This window comes from Mandrillus leucophaeus, unplaced genomic scaffold, assembly GCF_000951045.1.
Source record: "Mandrillus leucophaeus isolate KB7577 unplaced genomic scaffold, Mleu.le_1.0 Scaffold216, whole genome shotgun sequence".
Taxonomy (NCBI): domain Eukaryota; kingdom Metazoa; phylum Chordata; class Mammalia; order Primates; family Cercopithecidae; genus Mandrillus; species Mandrillus leucophaeus.
The window spans coordinates 3,859,476-3,880,119 of record NW_012102210.1 but is presented as its reverse complement, the minus strand read 5'-3'; the positions used below and the strand labels follow the sequence as shown (position 1 = coordinate 3,880,119).

General features: G+C 50.1%; 2 protein-coding genes and 1 pseudogene across 4 annotated transcripts; 2 read left to right on the top strand and 1 right to left on the bottom strand.

Annotated features, from left to right (window-relative positions):
* Positions 1-10: 10 nt before the first annotated feature.
* On the bottom strand, positions 11-4,042 carry WDR54 (WD repeat domain 54). The gene is made up of 10 exons (XM_011980716.1): positions 3,970-4,042; positions 3,353-3,608; positions 2,825-2,887; positions 2,371-2,437; positions 2,225-2,278; positions 1,774-1,901; positions 793-893; positions 532-694; positions 276-350; positions 11-196 (listed from the first exon to the last, which is right to left on the bottom strand). Exons 2-10 carry the CDS (start codon positions 3,572-3,574, stop codon positions 65-67), a joined length of 1,005 nt encoding a protein of 334 aa, XP_011836106.1. The 5' UTR covers positions 3,575-3,608; positions 3,970-4,042; the 3' UTR covers positions 11-64.
* Positions 4,043-4,147: 105 nt separating this feature from the next.
* Positions 4,148-12,036, top strand: LOC105540191 (chromosome unknown open reading frame, human C2orf81). 2 transcript variants are annotated; one of them, XM_011980715.1, is made up of 4 exons: positions 4,148-4,234; positions 9,965-10,195; positions 10,284-10,502; positions 10,593-12,036. In XM_011980715.1, exons 1-4 carry the CDS (start codon positions 4,217-4,219, stop codon positions 11,955-11,957), a joined length of 1,833 nt encoding a protein of 610 aa, XP_011836105.1. In that variant the 5' UTR covers positions 4,148-4,216; the 3' UTR covers positions 11,958-12,036. The 2 variants fall into 2 exon arrangements, with proteins under 2 accessions (XP_011836105.1, XP_011836104.1); XM_011980714.1 differs by lacking the exon at positions 4,148-4,234 and adding an exon at positions 8,357-8,781.
* Positions 7,492-8,328, top strand: LOC105540190 (annotated as a pseudogene). Its single transcript, XR_001006167.1, has 2 exons — positions 7,492-7,933; positions 7,989-8,328. The product of XR_001006167.1 is annotated as a high mobility group protein HMG-I/HMG-Y-like (transcript).
* Positions 12,037-20,644: the final 8,608 nt, after the last annotated feature.

Here is a 20,644-nt window from a genome sequence, read left to right as displayed (position 1 = left end):
AGACTAACGCTGGGTGGAGTGGGTACTTTATGAATACCACAGGGACAAAGGAAGGCTGCTCTTCTCACACACTGCTGAATCTCCGGATCTCCGCAAGGTCATAGCCAGTTACGGCAAAGGAGCTGCCCGAGGAATCACAAAATCGAGCACCACACAGCTGGGTGTCAGAGACACACTCACCATGACAGTGTTCCACCTGGGAGAGCAGAGGGCTGGTCAGGGCCTGCTGCCCCATGGTTGGGCCCCCCCCATTCCACCCACCCCATGACACATACCTCAATGTAGCCACTCTCTGGGCTTCTGCTCAGCTTCCAGATATGCACAAAGGTGTCCTCACCTGCAGAGAGTAGCTGTGGAAGAGGAAGCGGGGGGAGTCAGAATGCCCTGACAGGGGACAGGTATAAGATGGAATCCCCAGTTGAGGTGCCCCGGGGAGGGGGCTATACTGAGTTGCAAAGACAAGCCTGTGGTGTTCTCTCAACATTCCACTGCCAGGAAAAAGGGTATGTAGGGACAGAGGAGGAGACTGACCTTGCCCACCTCAGGAGCCAGGTCCAGGGCGCAGATGGCCCGGGCATGGGCATTGATCTGGACATGTAGATTTCCTGTGGCGGCCTCATACAGATGCACTTGTCCGTTCCCATAGCCTGCTGCTATGATCCCCTGCCACAACTGCACAGAGGGGCACGGCACTCTGCAAGGGTGACACCCAACTTTGTTTTGACAGATCAAATCGTACTCCCCAACCTGAAGCTACCTCAGGAAGCCCTCTACCCCTTCTGCCTCACCTACCCAAATCCTGGAATGCGGGTCAATAATGTGAATTCTGGCCCTGACCGCCAGACACACAGCAAGCCTGAGTCATCTGCCGTCACCATGTCAGCCACACAATCCTGAAGGGAAAGGCAAGATCAGCCCTTCCCTTTCTCCCCTGCTATGGTCCTGTATACAGGGCAGGAGGGGAAGGGAGGCAATGTGTGCATCTTTGCCTCTCCAGGCAAAGGGCAAGATGGGTCTCACTAGCTAGACCCATCAGAAACCACCCCTACCACCAGCGTTCCCTTAGGAAGCATGAACTGCTTTCCTTGAATTTCTTCGTGGAGTCCCATCCCCCAGTAACACGTTAGGAGGGGCTGCATAATTGCCTCACTGGATGGATGATAAAACTGAGGCCACAGTGTCATGACCTTCTGGAGGTCTTGTAGTGAACCAGTCACAGTCATGACTAGACCCTGGGCCCCTGCACCCCCAACACCAGGCAGCCAACACAGCCCATGGGCCTAGCCCTATGCCAGGTACAATGGAGAATATGAATAAGAAAATACCCTCCTCTCAAGAGGTTTGCAAATTAATTGGGGAGACAAGAGTTGTCTTTTGAGGGCAGTGCCAATTCAGGTTTCAGCTAAGAGAGATCAGTGGGAGCTAGAATATGGGGAAGGCTTCCTGGAGAGGATGGATGGCACTGGAGCTGGGCCTGAATAGGTGGGACTTGCCCTAGAGAAGGAGGCTGCACATTTCAGAGCTGGAAAGTATCTTAGAAACCATTTGTTCCAACTCCTCATTTCACATCAGTATTATAAAGCCTTAGTTAACTATAAAATACTACATAAATGTAAAGTATCTCTGGCTTTATCACCGAACCTGGTTGCTAAAGACTAGGAAAATGCAGATTTGCCAATCCACCTGTTTAGTGGCAGAGCCAAGACTCAGAGCCAGGTCCCCTCCCTCCCAGGGTGGGGAAGGCTCCCAGCTGGGTAGGGGAATTCCACTCACCTGTCCCTGGGCAGGCTCAGTGGCAATGTCTGTGATTGGTGTCTGGTGCCCAGCCAGCTCCTCGCTCAGTACAATGTTGGGACCCTTGGCCGGGATGTCAAACACCAGCACCCGGCCTGACCATGTTCCTATAGCCAGAACCAGTACCCCAGTGATGACTTCCTGACCCACCTGGGTCTCCAGCCACCATACTCAACACTTACTCCATCCCAGAAACCATAGTAACAAAACCCCCTCTCACTGCTCCAACAGCCATGCCCCTTCATTCACTATCCTCATCCTATCCCACCCTGATCCTCTGAACCCTTCCATGGTTTACTGGAGTCTCTGATTCCACTCCAGTTCCACCCTTCCCTCTAACTTTCCACAGTTTCCTCAGGCCCTCATTATCCTCCTGGCCACAACCCACATGCTCCAGCACCCCTCCATGCCCTACCCTTGGCTCTCTCACCCACACAGATGAAGTGGCCACTGGCAGCAATTCCCCGGGCAAACACAGCCTGTACTGAATATGAAAGGGAAGAATGATCAGAAATATCCCTTCCTGCAGCCCTAGCAAACACTCTCTGCCCCTACCCCACTTGGTCCTGCAGGTACCTGGGGAGGCATCTCCAGAGTCCAGTGCATGCCAGTAGACCATGGTGTAGCCATTGGACTCGTACATCTGGAAGACAAGGGCAAGAACCAGGGGGCATAACCCAACTGACCTCTGCTGAGTACTTCACATATCCATGTTAGCCTTAGCCCATTTAATCCTCAAAACAAATCTGGGATGTAGGTACTATTTTTATCCTAATTTTTTCAGAGGATAACAGTGAGAGTGAGAAGTTAATAGTGTAAGAACACACAGCTAGTAAAGGGGCAGATACTGGAGGTGACACTTGGGAACTGGAAAAGATGGAAAGATTGAAGATAAGAAATAGAAAAAGAGTGAGTGGGCCAAGCATGTGAAAAGTTTGGAAGTGTTCAGAGGCAAGTGAGGAAGAGTCTGGAAGCCTGGAGGGGAGCTGAGAAGGCTCTGGTGGGGCAAGCAGGGGAGTTCTCTTCTTACCTGTATTCCTCGATGTGAGGTGAGTACCAGCAGCACTCGGAAGGGGAGGACACACCAGTGGACCTGGAGGGAGGTGCATCAGTGTAGGGAGAAAATCAAAGCAGGGAAGATGAGTCTTTTTTTTTGGCGGGGGGTGGGGGAGAATGGAGTCTTGCTGTGTTGCCCAGGCTGGAGTGCAGTGGCACCATCTCGGCTCACTGCAACCTCAGTCTCCTGGGTTCAAGCGATTCTCCTGCCTCAGCCTCCCAAGTAGCTGGGATTACAGGTGCACACCACCACACCCCGTTAATATTTTTGTATTCTTAGTAGAGAAGAGGTTTCACCATGTTGGCCAGGCTGGTCTCGAACTCCTGGCCTCAAGTGCCCGTCTCAGCCTCCCAAAGTGTTGGGATTACAGGCGTGAGCCACCGCGCCGGGCAGAAAGGTGGAGATTCTGAGGTTAGAACATGCCTGTTCCTGAAGGTTTGGAGAGAAAAGGCTGGGGGTAGGACTGGGTTCAGCAACATCACTGCTAACTCCATGCCTCACCTGAGTGATAAGTGGTGGGCTCACTCCAGCACCCTCCTTAGCGTGGAGCTGGCGCTGGGCCAAGGGCACACCCTCAGGAGCAGCGCTGAGAAGCTGGGCGCTTGGTCCATGAACCACACCAAAATACGTGAGGTTGCGAGCCGGCAGCTGCAGCACACTGAGGTTGTTGCACAGGGCGGCGGCCGAGCCTCGAAGGGGAATGGAGCGCTCCCAGCGGAACATCCTGTAGGGAGGTGCCTCCGAATCACCAGGCGCGCTACAAACAGACGCAGCGGAGATGTCCGAGGGAGGCTATCATCGAGCATTTCGGAAGATGCCTGATACTGGGTCACAGGATGGGGTGCCCTGACGACGGTGATGGGGGAGGGTCACATGGCGTGGGGAGGGTCTCGAGGAGCAAGACAGGGGAGTCCCAGGGCTGTTTTGGGGCGAGGAGCAAGACAGGGGAGTCCCAGGGCTGTTTTGGGGCGACGGGGGAATCGCAGAGGAGGAATGGTGATGACACAGGACCACCCGATGGCCCCAAGCCTGCGAGCCAAATAAGTGTGATGAAGACCCCAAGGCTTTCTACCTCGGCTCGGATCCCTGAAGCCCCCGGCCTAGGTCAGAAGTAACACCCGCAGCCCCCAGATCGGCTCGCCTGACTCTTGGTTCGTAGGGTCCCTCCAAATCCACCGCCACCATAGAGACGACGCACGTACGCACGGCCCTTGGGCGGGGTGAGCGGCCGGAACGTGGCGCGGTTGCCGGGGCAACTGTGGGCGGGGCGAGCGACCCCGAGCGCGTGGTTGCCGAGGCGACTGTTAGGCCGCGGCGCGGCCGGGACGCAGCAGAAACGGTAGAGTTGCTGCGACCGCGTTGGCTATGGCGCACGAAGGCTCGGTGAGCTTCAGTTCAGCTGGGGATGTACCAGAGCCAGGGTCGGCCGTTAAGGACGGTGTCGGGAACAGTGGGCTGGCTCTGGGCCGCCCAGTGCGCCTACTTGCCCCCGCCCACCGCGCGAGTGTTCTAGATGACCTAGGAAGCCACGTCGGTACTCGGGCAGAAAACCTACACCTGCACGGTGCCCACTCAAACGCTTTGTCACACTCAGGCCATGAGGGAAAGGGTCAGTGGGTGGTGTAGAGCCCGAGAACGGGAAGTGGATTTTGAAACAGCTAATGAATGTAGTAAGTCTCTTACATGGTGGTGCGTATTTAAATGGATAAGCATTTAGAGAGAGAAGATAACAAAAAAATCTATCTCGAGAATTTCAAGAGGAAGAAATATATTAAATAATTCAGAGGCTGCACTTGAAAGTCAGCCTCTGAATTGTTTAAGAACCAATCAATTGTTTAATTGTTTAAGAACCAATCAATTTTAAATTGTTTAAGAACCAATCAATTTTAAAATAAAGAAAACGGGGCCGGTTGCAATGGCTCAGGCCTGTAATCCCAGCACTTTGGGAGGCTGAGGCGGGCGGATTGCCTAAGCTCAGGAGTTCAAAACCAACCAGGCCAACATGGTGAGACCCCGTCTCTACTAAAATACAAAAGATTAGCTGGGTGTGGTGGCGCGGTGCCTGTAGTCCCAGCTACTGGGGAGGCTGAGGCAGGAGAATCGCTTGAACCGGGGAGACGGAGGTTGCAGTGAGCCGAGATCGCGCCGCTGCACTCTAGCCTGGGTGACAGAGAGAGACTGTCTCCAAAAAAAAAAAAAAGAAGAAGAAGAAAAAGAAAAAAGAAAACGGATTTGAAGAGCCTTTGTGCAAAAATATCTCTCTCCCCTCTGGACACCATCACGGGTGTCAGATGCGAAGCTGGGAGGGGAGGTTTAAGGAACCAACTCTCTTTACCCAGTCCAGTCAGCCCTGCTCTAGTCAAGCTTGGCCTGGGCTGTGGGCCACTCCTAGTGCTTGCCACAGGGCTCTTCTCACTGGTGGATGGGGTAATGAGACTTAAGGGATTTTGAGTTCAGTGCAAGACTTAGGAAACAGCAGATTTGGGGAGATAATGAATTTTAGGAAACAGATATGAGACAAGGTTTTACAGAGCAATAAGCAAAGGTTTGGGAAGGTCACATTTGGAGGTGCATTTTGGAAGGAACCAGGTTCAGGGAGACTGTTGTGGGGAATTGAGGGAGCTCCCAAGAGATTGTTTGTAAACTTTTTATGTCCCTAAAGTGAGTTTTGGGGACTAGTCTTTTTTTTTTTTTTTTTAAGTGATTACAAAAGGAAACAAACTCATTGTAGAGAACTTACAAAATAGAAAAGAGCATAGGAAGGAAATGTACTCTCTGTTATCATTTTGATGTTTTCCTTTTGTTGAGCACATAGTGGTTTACATATATGAAATCATAATTGATATGTAATTTTGTATCCTGCTTCTTTCACTTAATATTACATCATAAACATTTGCTTTATGCCATTGCAAATTCTTTCTAAAGATTACCTTTAATGGCTGAGTCAGTGGCTCACGCCTGCGAGGTGAGCAGATCACTTGAGGCCAGTTCAAGACAAGCCTGGCCAACATGGTGAAACCCCATCTCTACTAAAAATAGAAAAAAAATTAGCCGGGCCTTGTGGCAGGCGCCTGTAATCCCAGCTACTCAGGAGGCTGAGGCAGGAGAATTGCTTGAACCTGGGAGGTAGAGGTTACAATGAGCTGAGATCTTGCCACTGCACTCCAGCCTGGGTGACAGAGCGAAACTCCGTCTCAAAAACAAAAAACAAACAGAAAAGATTACCTTTAATCATTGCGTAATATTTCAGTATATATAGCATAGTCAATTATTTATTCTCTTTTTAAAGACATATTTTCAATATTCTGCTATTATAAAAATACCACAGGGAATTTGTTGGAGAATATATATATATTAAGAACCAAAAAATATATATATATTTTTTTGAGACGGAGTCTCGCTCTGTTGCCCAGGCTGGAGTGCAGTGGCTGGATCTTAGCTCCCTGCAAGCTCTGCCTCCCGGGTTTACACCATTCTCCTGCCTCAGCCTCCCCAGTACCTGGGACTACAGGCGCCTGCCACCTCGCCCAGCTAGTTTTTTGTATTTTTTAGTAGAGACGGGGTTTCACCGTGTTAGCCAGGATGGTCTCAATCTCCTGACCTCGTGATCCACCCGTCTTGGCCTCCCAAAGTGCTGGGATTACAGGCTTGAGCCACTGTGCCCGGCCTGGAGAATATATTTTTATATTCATTTCAGAAAATGCCTTTTGGTTGTATTTATAGAACTGAAATTGCAGGGTTGAAGAAGTGAAAACATTTTTTGATGTCTTCATGCATACTGTTGCAGCATGATGTCACACTAAACCTTTGCCAATGTTGAGTATTCTTGTTTTTAAAATAATTTCTAATTTGATGAACTAGAAATCAGAATCTCAATACTATATTTATTAGTCATCTACAGCCCCTCTTTTGTGAAATGTCACGTCCTTTGCTTATCTTTGGGATCTCAAATGGTTTTTCTTCTTATAGTTTAAATTTTTATTGCAATGTAGCCCAAGCTGGACTTGAACTCCTGGGCTCAAGCAATCTCCCTGCCTCAGCCTCCCAAGCAGCTGGTACTATGGGTGTGCACCACTGTGCCTGGCCATTTTTCTTCTTCTATTTTTTATTTTATTAGTATTTATTTATTTATTTATTTATTTATTTGAGACAGAGTCTCGCTCTGTCACCCAGGCTGGAGTTCGACAGGATGATCTCAGCTCACTGCAAACTCTGCCTCCTGGGTTCAAGTAATTCTCATGCCTCGGCCTCCCTAGTAGCTGAAATTACAGGCGCCCACCACCATACCTGGCTAATTTTTGTATTATTAGTAGAGACGGGGTTTCACCATGTTGGCTAGGCTGATCTCGAACTGCTGACCTCAAATGATCCACCCACCTCAGCCTCCCAAAGTGCTGGGATTACAGGCATGAACCACCGCGCCCGGCCATTTTTTAAATATGAGCTTTTAATTTACTCGGGATATTTATCTTTTTTTCATATTTGTTGCAAATATCTTTGGTTGAGACGCTCTGGAGTCAGACTTGCATGTGAATACATTCTGACTTCACTACCGCCTACTTGTGTGATACTGGGTAAATTACCATAAAATGGAGATAAGAATAGTTGATTTAAAAAAAAAAAATGTAGAGAACTTTTTAGCTCCCCTGAGGCGGGGCTGCGCTGTCCTAAGGGGGACTCCGAGCCTGGGCTATTTCTGGCGCTGGCGCGGCTCCAGGAAGGCATCCGCATTTGCGACCAGCGGTGGCAGCGGTGGAGCCTGGCCGGGCCTCAGCGCCCAGCACCGCCGCTCCCGCCAAACCGGAGCATGCACCGCAGGCTGGCGGCCGAGTTCGCCCATCCTAGCCATCACTCTTCCACCTGCTCCTTAGAGAAGGGAAGATGAGCAAGTCAAGCTCAAAGTCCAGCCAGTCCTTGGCCTCCAAGCAGAAAAAGGACGGCACTGAGAAGCGGGGCCCTGGCAGGCCCCACCAGCAGCCTCCGGTGAGTCCCGGGACATCGCTGGTATGGAGTCAGAAGGAGCCCAGCGAAATGCCAACACCTAAGAGACCTCGGGCCGACCAAAGGGAAGCAAAAACAAGGGTGCTGCTAAGACCCGGAAAACCACCACAACTCCAGGAAGGAAACCAAGGGAAAGACCCAAAAAACTGGAGAAGGAGGAAGAGAAGGGCATCTCGCAGGAGTCCTCACCGAAGGAGCAGCTTCCTTCTGGGACTGGACAGCTTTGATCCACTCCCACCCCGCCACACCCTCCACCCCCTCCCGACACCCACCATCACCACCGCCTCCTGCCACCACCCCCATCTTCCACCTGGTCCTCACCACCACACTACACAACACACCAGCCGCTGCAGGGTCCCTATGGGCTGAGTGGGGAGGACTTTTCCCCTGGCCTGTTCCCACCCCTAACCCCCGCCCACCCACTCATACATATGTGCCCTCCTGGACAAGGCTAATGTCCCACTTAGCCGCACCCTGCACCTGCTGCGTCCCCACTCCTTTGGTGGTGGGGACATTGCTCTCTGCGCTTTTGGTTTGGGGGCCACCTCTCTGCTCCTCCACTGTTCCCTCTGGCTTCCCATAGAGGGGCCTGGGAGGGCTCCCCTGGCCTTAAAAGGGGCCCAAGCCCCCATTCTGGGACACCCCACTCCACTGTCCTGGCAGCAGCAGGTGTGGCCAATGGAGGGGGGTGCTGGCCCCCAGGATTCCCCGAGCCAAACTGTCTTTGTCACCATGTGAGGCTCACACCTTTCATCCTTCACCACCTTCCCTAGTCCCTGCACTAGATTGGACAGCCCCCATTGGCTACAGGAAAGCAGGAGGGGTGTGAGTCCCCTACTCCCTCTTTGCAGTGGCCCCAGCCCCCTTACCCTCTGCCTGGGTACTGAGTGCATATTGCAGTGATGGAGATGCAGTCACCTATTGTCCAGGTGAGGCCCATGAGCCCTGTGGCAGCCACCTGAGATGGGCTGGGGCTGCTTCCCCACCCCTACTTTGCTTCTACCACTTGGCCATTTCCCCCTCCTCAGATGGGGCACCAATAACAAGGAAACCACCCTTCCCACTCCCAACCCTCCTGCTCCTGCCACCCCCCAAGGTTCTGGTTCCATTTTTCCTTTGTTCACAAACTACCTCCAGACAGTTGTTTTGTTTTTGGTTCAATGTTCCATTCTTTGACATCCGTCATTGCTGCTGCTACCAGCGCTGAATATTTGTTCATCCACATTGCCTCCTGCTCTGCACATGATCCTCTCCCCCAAGTTACTCTTCGTGGGGAAGAGGGGCTGGGGCATGGCAGGCTGGGTGACCGACTACTCCAGTCGGGGTCCTGCCCCTAGGATGCTGCCCCAGAGAGAGCAAGGGGGCCCGAATCCACCATAAAGGGTGTAGGGGCCACCTCCTTCCCCTGGTCTGTCAGGGAGGGGTAGCCATTATTTGTCCCAGCCTGGGGCTCCCCCTCTGGTTTCCTATTTGCAGTTACTTGAATTTTAAAACAAACAAACAAAAAAAAATCCTTTTCTGGAAAACAAAATGTGGAGAAGACTCTAAATAGCACCAATAATTCCAGGACTGTTTACTGAATTGTCTTTCTCAAGTACTTTGAACACTGAAGAATTTTGAACACTTTGCACTGGTATAAGGCCCATGAAGTTAAACCTTCACATTGCCTGAGTTTGCTCACTGTGTGCTCCTAAGCAAGGATGGTTAACTTCTGTCAGTTTCTTTCTTCTTTTTCTTTTTTTTTCTTTTTTTTTCTTTTCTTTCTTTCTTTTCTTTTTTTTTTTTTTTTTTTTTCTTGAGATGCAGTCTCACTGTCGCCAGGTTGGAGTGCAGTGGCGCAATCTGCTCACTGCAACCTCCATCTCCCGGGTTCAAGCAATTCTCCTGCCTCAGCCTCCCCACTTCAGTTTATCTGTCAATTGTGGTTAGTGGGCTGTTAATGAAAATTATTAGGTGAAACATCTACTAAGTATCAGTCACATATGGGCTCTTCCTCAATTGGCCCTTTTCCTTCCCACTAGACAACTGGAGAAAGCTTGCTTCTAACCTACAGCTACTCTTACGTTCTACTTCTTGGTTTCCTGCTCTGACTGCCCTGTTTTGTTCTCACAGAGGCAGGAGAGGCAGGTCCGAGACCGCGGGGTGACCCGGTCCAAGGCGGAAAAAGTACGGCCGCCCACTGTGCCAGTGCCGCAGGTGGATATTGTGCCTGGGCGGCTCAATGAGGCCGAGTGGATGGCGCTTACCGCCCTCGAGGAGGGCGAGGACGTGGTAGGGGACATCTTGGCCGACTTGCTGGCTCGAGTCATGGACTCTGCTTTCAAAGTCTACCTGACTCAGCAGGTGGGCCGGGATTCGGGTCCTTCAGACTCATTTCCTCCCTCTCCCGCCTCTCCCTGCCGACCTGAGAGACCCTCTCTCGCCTCCGCAGTGCATTCCATTCACCATCAGCCAGGCCCGAGAGGCCATGCTGCAGATCACGGAGTGGCGCTTCCTGGCCCGGGACGAGGGAGAATCTGCAGTGGCTGAGGACCCTACATGGGGTGAGGACGAGGAACCTTCAGCATGCACGACAGACTCCTGGGCTCAGGGTTCAGTGCCCGTGCTGCACGCGCCCACCTCGGAGGGCCTGGAGAACTTCCAAGGCGAAGTACACTCCTCAGGAACCTCTCCGGTCTCCTTTGCCCCTACTCCTGCTCTCCCCTTTCCGACATCTCACTGTCTGAGTGCATTTCCCCAGGACCCTGGGGGCGTGGACCAGATCCCTTTAGGAAGGTCATGGATGGGTCGAGGCTCCCAGGAGCAGATGGAATCTTGGGAGCCTTCTCCGGAGCTGAAAGTCACCTCTGTCCCTCCTGCTACATCAGAGCTGTTTCAGGAGGCAGGGCCCGGCGGTCCTGTAGAGGAAACGGACGGCCAGTCTAGAGGCCTCTCCTCGGCCGGGTCCTTGAGCGTGAGCTTCCAACTGTCCGTGGAGGAGGCGCCTGCGGAGGATGCCGACCCTTCTCTGGAGCCGTACCTGGTGGCCAGCTCCCAGGCCTTAACCGAGAGGGGACAGCCGCTGGACTTCCATTTGTCATTGGAGGACCTCTACTGTTGCATGCCCCAACTGGACGCTGCTGGGGATCGGCTGGAACTCAGGTCGGAGGGGGTGCCCCGCATTGCCTCGGGCGTGTCGGAGTCCTGCCCCTCTGTGGGCGGCGCCACCGGCCCCTCAGCGTCCTCCCAGCAGCAGCGGGCCGGATCCTCGGATGTGCGGCTGAGCGCCCAGCACCACAGGATGCGCCGCAAGGCGGCCGTGAAGCGCCTGGACCCTGCGCGGCTCCCGTGCCACTGGGTGTGCCCTGCGGCTGAGGTCCTGGTCCCAGACTCTCAAACACGCCCCTTGGAAGCCTACCGCGGACGGCAGCGGGGCGAGAAGACCAAGGCCCGGGCCGGACTCCAAGCCCTCGGCCCCAGCACCCGTGTCTCCCCGGCAGCGTTCTTCCCTCTCCGGCCAGGCGTTCCTTTCCGTGCCTTGGACTCGGGCCCCGCACTCCAGTTCCCCACTTTAAATTTAGGCCTATCGTCACCATCCTTCAGGTCAAAGCTGTCACTCCCCGACTCCAGGATCCGCTTCCTCACCGCACACCCGGTGCTCCCTGATGTGGCCCGCAGCCTTAGCCCCAAGCTGCGGCCCAGTGCCAGGTGGCCCAGCGGTTGGGAGGGGGAGGCCGAGCTGCTGGGCGAGCTGTGGACTGGCCGGACCCGTGTGCCTCCACAGCGTCTGGAGCTGGCAGACAGGGAGGGCCAGGATCCTGGCAGATGGCCTCGAACCACACCCCCGGTCCTTGAAGCCACTTCCCAGGTGATGTGGAAGCCGCTGTTGCTGCCAGAAGCCCTGAAGCTGGCCCCTGGTGTGAGCATGTGGAACCGGAGCACCCAGATGTTGTTCAGCTCGGGTGTGCCTGAACAAGAGGACAAAGAAGGTAGCACCTTTCCTCCCGTTGAGCAACACCCCATCCAGACAGGTGCCCCAAAGCCCCAGGTGACCGTAGCGCAGCTAATGAAGAACTCAACCCCCAAAGTGTGGTCACACTCCTCTAAGCCCGCTGCCTCACTCTGATCCCTTAGCCTCTGGCAGTGGTAACAGGCCTCTCCCTCTGCTTGCCAGAAATAAACACCTGAGTTGCCTTAGGAACTAGTCTGATGTCTCTTGTCAGTTTCTTCCAAGGGTGTCCACCCTCTCACTGAACTCGAAGGGGAGCAGTTATCCTGCAGGCCTAGAAGAAGATAGAACCAGGGTTCAGGAAATAATCCTCTCGCCACCCTTAGGAGACCCTGCTTTAGGGCCAAAACTGGCCCATCGCAGAGGTATTGTAGAGAAATCCCCTTCCTCCAAAGGAGTACACATAAGGGCTGCCAGCAGGTCTGGCTCTGTAGAGAGAACTTGGAGTCTCCTTTCAGTAGGGGAGGAAGGAGATGGCCCTGCATAAGCAAAGAGTGATTCAAGATATGAAGAACTTGATTTCTTGCTTCCCCCGTCCCTGGAGCTTGGTCACTTCACCTTAGACTGCAAATCCAAATTTCACTTTTGGAGTTAAGGAGGAACTCTCAAATTCAAACAGTGTATTGAACAAACTCAAGAGTCAGTGCCTCCTTAAATTTTATCTCAGGCTCCATACCTGCCTCGTTGCTGGTCTCCACTCTGCCCAGATTTATCCTGCACCCACTTCCTCCTACAGCATTTCCCCAGCAGGCCCAGGAAGTTTCTGCTGTGTTGCTGTGGGCTGCACTCAGCATCCTAGTCTGGGGCGCTGGTTCTGTCTTCCTTATTCTGGTCCTCCTGCTTCAACTATGTGTGCTGCTCTGGCAGAAGTCTCATCCCTGGGACCTCCAGCGCTGCTCCACAGATCTGACTGGGAAAACAGCCATAGTAACTGGGGCCAACAGTGGTGAGTGCTCCTGCCACCCTGAATCCTCACTGTGGTCCTCAGCCTACAACAACTCTCACAGGGAAGGCAGGGAGAAGCATCCACTATCAACACCCTGGTTCCTCCCCTAGAGTGTCCCTTATTCACTGTAGTCACCACCCAGCCAAAGCTGTCCTCCCACAGGCATCAGGAAGGTTGTATGCCAGGACCTAGCTCCGTGTGGGGCCCAAGTGATCCTTACCTGTCAGAGCAGGGAATGTGGACAGTAAGCCCTGGCTGAGATTCAAGCAGCCTCAAACAGTAACGGCCTCCTGCTTGGTGAGGTGGACCTTAGCTCCATGACCTCTATTCGGAGCTTTGCCCGGAGGCTTCTACAGGAGAATCCTGAGATACATCTGCTGGTAAACAATGCTGGTATGTGCCTTGGCTTGCTTCTCCAAACACCTTTCTGCAGCCTCCTTTCTAGCTCAGGAACCCTAAAACAGGTGTCCTCAAAGCCTAACGTATGCAATCTTACCAGAACACACTAATCCATACCCTCCCCTAAAAAGCCAACATTGAGTTATAGCCTTAAACTTCATTGCCCCCATCTTTGCATGTACGTGCCCCTGTGGCATTTCTGCTGAAGGTAATATGTCCCTCCCAGACCTTGTCTCCCTCAAGGTGTCTCCCTTTATCACTCAATGCCAGTGTTTTCATTTCCTCCCAGGATTCCCCAAGACACTTACCCCAGAGGGCCTGGATCTTACCTTTGTCACTAACTATGTTGGGCCCTTTCTGCTCACAAATCTACTCCAAGGTAAGGAAGGATGGGCACCTTCTGTGCTGCCCCTCTTGCCTGTACCCCTGGCATTCTAGTGACTGTCTCCCAGGACCACCTCTTGCCTCTTGGCACCCAACTGCTTGCTGAGTGGTGACCCAACACACTTTTTGTGTTACACATCAGGGAGGCCCAGCTGGCACAAGCCAGTATTAGAAGGCTGGTAGAAGAATCATTCAGCCCAAAATATAATCAGCAAGGGGATATGAGATCCCAGATCTCCTTCTCCCATCCCCTAGTTCCAGCCAGACCAGTACAGTCAGTTTTTGCAATGAAGGCTTCTTGAGGGGGATACTAGGCATCAGAAACAGAGAAAGCAAGAAGACCCAGTTTATTTTCTCAGGGTCGGCCAGAGGTGTAGGCCATACAGGTGATACAGTTGATGCATTACTGCCTTGGGCCTAAGTCCTTTGAAGAGGCCCTTTCTGATTGAGAAAGTTTGGCTCCTCCGGGGAAAGGTTCGGGGAGTGGGTGGCAGGCACATTCTCCCAGATGTTTTCTCTTAGATTGTAGAATAGCCCCTTTATTATTTTTGTTTGTTTTTTTTAAAAAAATTACTCATCCCCTTGCAATGTGATAGCCTCTTTAAAAGAAAAGCAATTTTTTTGGGGGGGGTCAGGTAATACATATCCAAAGTACAAAATTGAAAGTATACAAAAGGATATAGAGAGTTTTTTTTTTTTTTTTAAACTATTCTTCTCTTCTTGTACATCAACCACCTGTTCCCCCGCCGAGAGGCAACTCAGGGTCTCATGTATCCTTTCGTGGTCAACTAAATTAATCCCAACTGGAAAGTGAACAAAGGCAAAACTCTATGCACCTGCAAGTATGATTGTTTTTGTCCCTTTCCACAAATTGTAACATGTCATGACACTATCTGCATCTTGCTTAGTGACAGTTTCTTAAACTTCTTTCCTGTCTCCTCTTCTCTAATCTATTATCCCCACTGCCACATCTAGTAATCACTTTTCATCATGACACTTTCTTGCTTAAAATCCTTTGAAGGTACCCCTCTCCTTTGTAGGATGAACTCTAAGCCCCTTCTCTACACTTAGAAGGCCCTGTGCTAGGCTGGGCGTGGTGGCTCATGCCTGTAATCCCAGCACTTTGAGAGGCTGAGGTGGGCTAATCACCTGAGGTCGGGAGTTCGAGACCAGCCTGACCAACATGGAGAAACCCCATCTCTAGTAAAAATACAAAATTAGCCGGGCATGGTGGTGCATGCCTGTAATCCCAGCTACTCGGGAGGCTGAGGCAGGAGAATTGCTTGAACCTGAGAGGTGGAGGTTTCAGTGAGCTGAGACTGTGCCATTGCACTCCAGCTTGGGCAACAAGAGTGAAACTCTGTCTCAAAAAAAAAAAAAAAAAAAAAAACCCTCCACTGGCTGAGAGCCTGCCTTTTGCCCTTCCTTAACCCACCTCCTAGTCTCCAGCCAGGCAATCTGCAGCTCTTGGACCATGGTCTGTTTTTTTTTTCACCCTCTTGCTGTGTTTTTGCTCATATGGTTCCTTCTACCTGGGATATCCTTTCTCATCGTGTTGGCCTGGCTAACTTTAGTTCACCTGCCAAGATGCAGCACAGATATCACCTCTACTGTGGATCTTTCCACAACCTTCACCTCCCCCAGTCACCCCCATTTACTGGGCTCCATTAGCCCCCTTGGACACATCTCTGTGACTGCACTGATGTTGCTCTGTGAGGATCAGTCTCTCCAACTGAGCAGAGAGTGCTTTTGGTCTCTATGTCACTGTCTGCAAATTTAAAGTCCATTGTCTTCTTTAAGAATAATTTTCTTTCCAGCAAATTTTGGCTAAATACCACCTGCTCAGTTTTTCATTTATAATTTGTAATTTTTAAACTTTATTTTGTATTAATTTTTTTTTTCCTGGGGAGACAAGGTGCAGGTGTTGGAAGCAGCCCATGCAGCAGGCTGGCCTCCTGCTGAGTGATTCTTAATTTCAGTGTAAGCCTTGAAATAGTTTTAGCATTTTAAAAACAATACTGTAAACTGATATGTGACAACTATTTTTTATACTTTATATAATCCAGCCTTTTTTTTTTTTTTTTTGAGACGGAGTTTTGCTCTTGTTTCCCAGGCTGGAGTGCAATGACACAATTTTGGCTCACTGCAACCTCCACCTCCTGGGTTCAAGCGATTCTCCTGCCTCACTCTCCTGATGAGCTGGGATTATAGGCGCCCAACACCACGCCCGGCTAATTTTTTGTATTTTTGCTAGAGACGGGGTTTCACCATGTTGGGCAGGCTGACCTCAGGTGATCCACCTGCCTTGGCCTCTCAAAGTGCTGGGATTACAGGCATGAGCCACCACACCTGGCCAATCCAGATTTTTTTGTATACTTACTGATATGGTTTGGCTCTGTGTCCCCACCCAAATCTCATCTTGAACTGTAATCCCCACATGTGGAGGGAGGGACCTGGTGGGAAGTGACTGGATCATGGGGGCAGTTTCCCCCATGCTGTTCTTGTGATATTGAGAGAGATCTCACAAGATCTGTTGGTTTTAAAAATGGCAATTTTCCCCTGCCTGCTCTCTGTCTCACCTGCGACCATGTAAGACATGCCTTGCTTCCCCTTTGTCTTCCGCCGTGATTATAAGTTTCCTGAGATCTCCCCAGCCATGCAGAGTTGTGAGTCAATTAAACCTTTTTTGTTTATAAATTACCCAGTCTCAGGTAGCATCTTAATAGTGGTGTGAGAACAGACTAAAACACTTATGTACTATTTTAAACATTTTTTTAAGATTTAACTTTAAGACTGTAATTTTGTTTTTGTTTTTGTTTTTTAATATTAAACTTGTCAATAGTTTTCCAGTGATGGCCTTCCCTAGCTTTGTTTCTTTAAAAATATTTTCTCAAGTATCTCTGCACACATATTTCTTTTCCCCCAAACCTAGCACCCTTATGTCCTTAGCACCTAGCTTAGTGTCTGCCATATTCCAGGTGCCTAATGAACATTTGTGGGATGGCTAAATGAAGGAATTAACGTATAAATACATGAAAGCAACTTTCACAGTGTTTCCAGCTTCTCCTTCCCCTTCTTAGCCATCAGTGAAATAAAACATATAAATGAGGATCAGTTAAGTTAGCTTCAACTAGCACGTACAAGAAAAGCAAGGCAAAACTCTAAACACTAATATGAAAGAAGAAAAAGATCATTAGGAAGGCAGCTAATAATGAAAATGAGGTCCCAGCTAATATTAAGCTCTCCTATGCCTAGCCCAGATTTCTGGATAGGGGCCCCACTGCCCCTTCTTAGAGAGCCCTGCTCTCCTATCTTCTGGAGAAGCAGGTTGGGGAGTGAGCATGGGAGTTTACTCTAGAACTTGGATTGAAGGAGTATGGTCCCTCTCATCTCTACCCAGGGGCCCTACAACTGGCAGAGTCAGCCCCAGGGGTGAATGTGTCTTCCGTTCAGTATGCACATGGGTACATTGATGAGGGGCACCTGACAGGCTGGAGGCCCTTCGACCTTTAACCAAAACTATGACTGCAGCAAACTGCTATTGACTTCATTCACTGGAGAGCTTGCCCAGAAACTTCCAGGAACAGGTAACTGCCTCTGACACCCCTTACTCCACATCCAGCACCACCTCCCAACCTTTCGCATCTCCTTCCAACGTGTCCTGGCTATAAAGTACTCCCAATGTGCCCCCAAACCAGGATTTTATTCCACTCCAACTATCATCTGTGTACCCTCTATTTCTCTCAATCCTGTATTCACATCATTTCAACCTTTTCCCATTCTTTCATCTCCCACAGTATTTCTTTCCTGCTGGTGTTTTCAATACCAGCATCATCCATCGTGTTCCTCCTGCAGTTCACCCAACACTTCCAATACCTATTCTTCCTTAACTGGCTTGGATACCATTAAGGTAAGCTATGGAGCACCAGTGTCCCCTGCACCACCCTCAAGTCGCTGATCAACACTACCCAACAGACTTGGAAGGACCCTTCCCTCATTTGCATGCTGCTGAACTACATTTAACCCCTTTTTTTATTTTTTATTTTTTACTTTTTTTTTGAGACGGAGTCTCACTCTGTTGCCCAGGCTGGAGTGCAGTGGCCGGATCTCAGCTCACTGCAAGCTCTGCCTTCCAGGTTTGCACCATTCTCCTGCCTCAGCCTCCCGAGTAGCTGGAACTACAGACGCCTACCACCATGCCCGGCTAATTTTTTTTTTTTTTTTTTTTTTTGTATTTTTAGTAGAGACGGGGTTTCACCGTGTTAGCCAGGATGGTCTCGATCTCCTGACCTCGTGATCCGCCCGTCTCGGCCTCCCAAAGTGCTGGGATTACAGGCTTGAGCCACTGCGCCCGGCCCCACTTAACCCCTTTTATCGGTCATCCTCCTCTCTCTTCACTTTGCGCTCTCCTTGTGTCTCTCCTTCTTAGGAATGACTGTGAATGCTGTGGAGCCCGGTGTTTTGTACATGGGGATTATGAGGCATTTCTCTCGGCCGTACCGCTTCTTCTTCTGGCTTGTCAGCTTCTTCATGAAGGTGGGTGGGGGAAAGAACTGATTTGGCCTAGAGGAATGGGGCAGGGCTCAACTTCTCAGTGTGTCCCAGCAGGCCAAAGTTTGCCTGGCATGACTTCTTTTTTGCTCCTCCCTCCCAGCAGGATCTCAAATAAAGTGTATTCCCAGTCCTCTACTTGAGCTTGGCAGAGGAGCAGGATGGTATTTCTGGAAAATATTTCAGCAGTTCCTGTGTGATAACTCTTCCCATTAAAGCCTCTCAGGATCCTCATGTTGCCCAGAGCCTCTGTAATGCCTCAGTTCGACTGACAAGCCTTGTCAAGGTGGACTGACCCTCTGTGACCTCTGCCCTAACTTGCCACCCTTCCTCTAACTTCCAGCACTTACTCTGATTATGCCCTTTGTTTGCTGGCTTCTAGGACCAATCACTGTCCAATATAATGACCACTTCCTCTGCCTGTTGGCTTACTGATGACTTGAGAGCCAAGAATAGTCAGGGGCCAGCTGTAATCCCAATGCTTTGGGAGGCCGAGGTGGGCAGATTGCTTGAGCTCAGGAGTTCATGACCAGCCTGAGCAACTTGGTGAAACCCCATCTCTATGAAAAAATACAAAAATTAGCTGAGCAGAGTGATGTGTTCCTGTGGTCCCAGTTACTCAGGAGAGTAAGGTGGGAGGATTGCACTGAGACCAGGAGGTCAAGGCTGCAGTGAGCCAAGATTGCGCCACTGCACTCCAGCCTGGGTGACAGAGCAAGACCCTGTCTCAAAAAGAAAAAAAAAAAGAATAATCGACACAGTTTAATCTTCCACTTTACTGCCAGTTCGCTGGTGGAAGTACTCATCCTTTAGGCACTAGGATCTCCCAACCTACCGAGTGTCATGGCGGGTTGTGGTGACTTGAAGTAAAACTCCTTCCAGGGAGCATTAGGGTTACCAGTAAGAAGGGAAACTTTCATTTGTACCTCTTGATTCCCAGACCTGTGCTTCTTGCCTATGGGGAAGACAGCCCCACACGGTGACCTCTGGATTAAGCCATGTACCACATCCTATAGCACAGCACCCCAACCTCATAGGGTGTTGTCTCCCAGCTAGTATTATACTGAGCCTGCTGTGGGTGATCCAGTTAATTTAGGGAGTATGAGCCCATTGCTCCTTTTCTGGGATCCTTGTTCATATATATAAATTTTAGAACCAGCTCTTTGAATTTCACACACACACACACACACACCCCCTGTTGGGGATTGCATTGAATCTATAGATCTACTTGGGAGGATTGACATTTTTATGAGATTGAGTCTTCCCAACCGTGGACAAGGTTGACTCATATCTATTTAAATCTTCTTAATACCTGTACAAAACTTTAAATAATTTTATCCACAAAGATCTTGCACAGAAGTTTTACTGCATTTATATTCAGGCACTCTCATTTTTATGCTATTATAAATGATATTTTAAAATGTGTATATCTGTTGATGGCTGTGTGAAACCTCAGTTCTTAGTTTAAAAGAATTTAAACACGGGACACACAGCAAAAGAAGTGCAGCATAGAGTATTTATTGCAAAAGAAAAAATATTTTGAAAGGTAGGTGCAGAACAGGCAGTATACCGAGAGAGGGAGAGAATTCAGGGCAAGCTGCTTATAAGGATGAGACAGCAAAGACTGGCACTAGCGAGACTCCCTTTATGGAAGTCTGACATGATTATTCATGAGGTGGCAACAGGTGTTACTAGTAAGCATGTTCTGGGTAGTCCTCTGGGTGTGGATGCTCAGTAGCTGTATATGCTTGTTCATATGTCATATGTCTCATTAGCATCTTCAATATCCAGGGGTGTGCTTTTTACTAATAAAATGAGCAACGGGTCAGTTTGAGGACAGGTAAAATCAAACTGCACATGCTGTCTACAGGGGAAATTCCCTACTGAGGATAGCTTTGCTTGAATGAGCTCAGTTACAATGCATATGCTGAGGTTTATTGTGTTGATTGTACAGTCACCACTGTTGCTGCCTTGATTACTTGGTCACTTCCTTGACTACCTCTCCTGCCTCATATTGATCTTACATCAAACAACTTTATGAACTTATCTAATTCTAATAAGTTATCCATAGATTCTCTTGGTTTTTCTATATGGAAAATCACATCATCCAGGAATAGTCACAGTTTTATTTCTTCCTTTGTAACTATTCTAACTCATATTTCTTTTTCTAGAAAACCGTAATAGATTTTCTAGTATTGAAACAACCTTACATTTCTGGAATAAACCTAGCTTTGTAATAGTGTTACCTTTTTTATGCATTGCTAAACAGCATGCTCATGGTTTGTTTTTTTTTGAGACGGAGTCTCGCTCTCTCGCCCAGGCTGGAGTGCAGTGGCTGGATCTCAGCCCACTGCAAGCTCCGCCTCCTGGGTTCACGCCATTCTCCTGCCTCAGCCTCCGGAGTAGCTGGGACTACAGGCGCCCACCACCTCGCCCGGCTAGTTTTTTGTATTTTTTAGTAGAGACAGGGTTTCACCGTGTTAGCCAGGATGGTCTCGATCTCCTCACCTCGTGATCTACCCGT

Bases quoted from the DNA above. Each gene is read 5' to 3' on its own strand.
- LOC105540191 (XM_011980714.1), top strand. From the start codon at position 8,755: ATGGAGATGCAGTCACCTATTGTCCAG. The intron at 8,782-9,964 runs GTGAGGCCCATG...TTGTTCTCACAG, and splicing joins TGCAGTCACCTATTGTCCAG to AGGCAGGAGAGGCAGGTCCG. The intron at 10,196-10,283 runs GTGGGCCGGGAT...TCGCCTCCGCAG, and splicing joins AAGTCTACCTGACTCAGCAG to TGCATTCCATTCACCATCAG.
- WDR54 (XM_011980716.1), bottom strand. From the start codon at position 3,574: ATGTTCCGCTGGGAGCGCTCCATTCCCCTTCGAGGCTCGGCCGCCGCC. The intron at 2,438-2,824 runs GTAAGAAGAGAA...CTTGTCTTCCAG, and splicing joins CCTCACATCGAGGAATACAG to ATGTACGAGTCCAATGGCTA. The intron at 197-275 runs GTATGTGTCATG...CTGCTCTCCCAG, and splicing joins CAGAGAGTGGCTACATTGAG to GTGGAACACTGTCATGGTGA.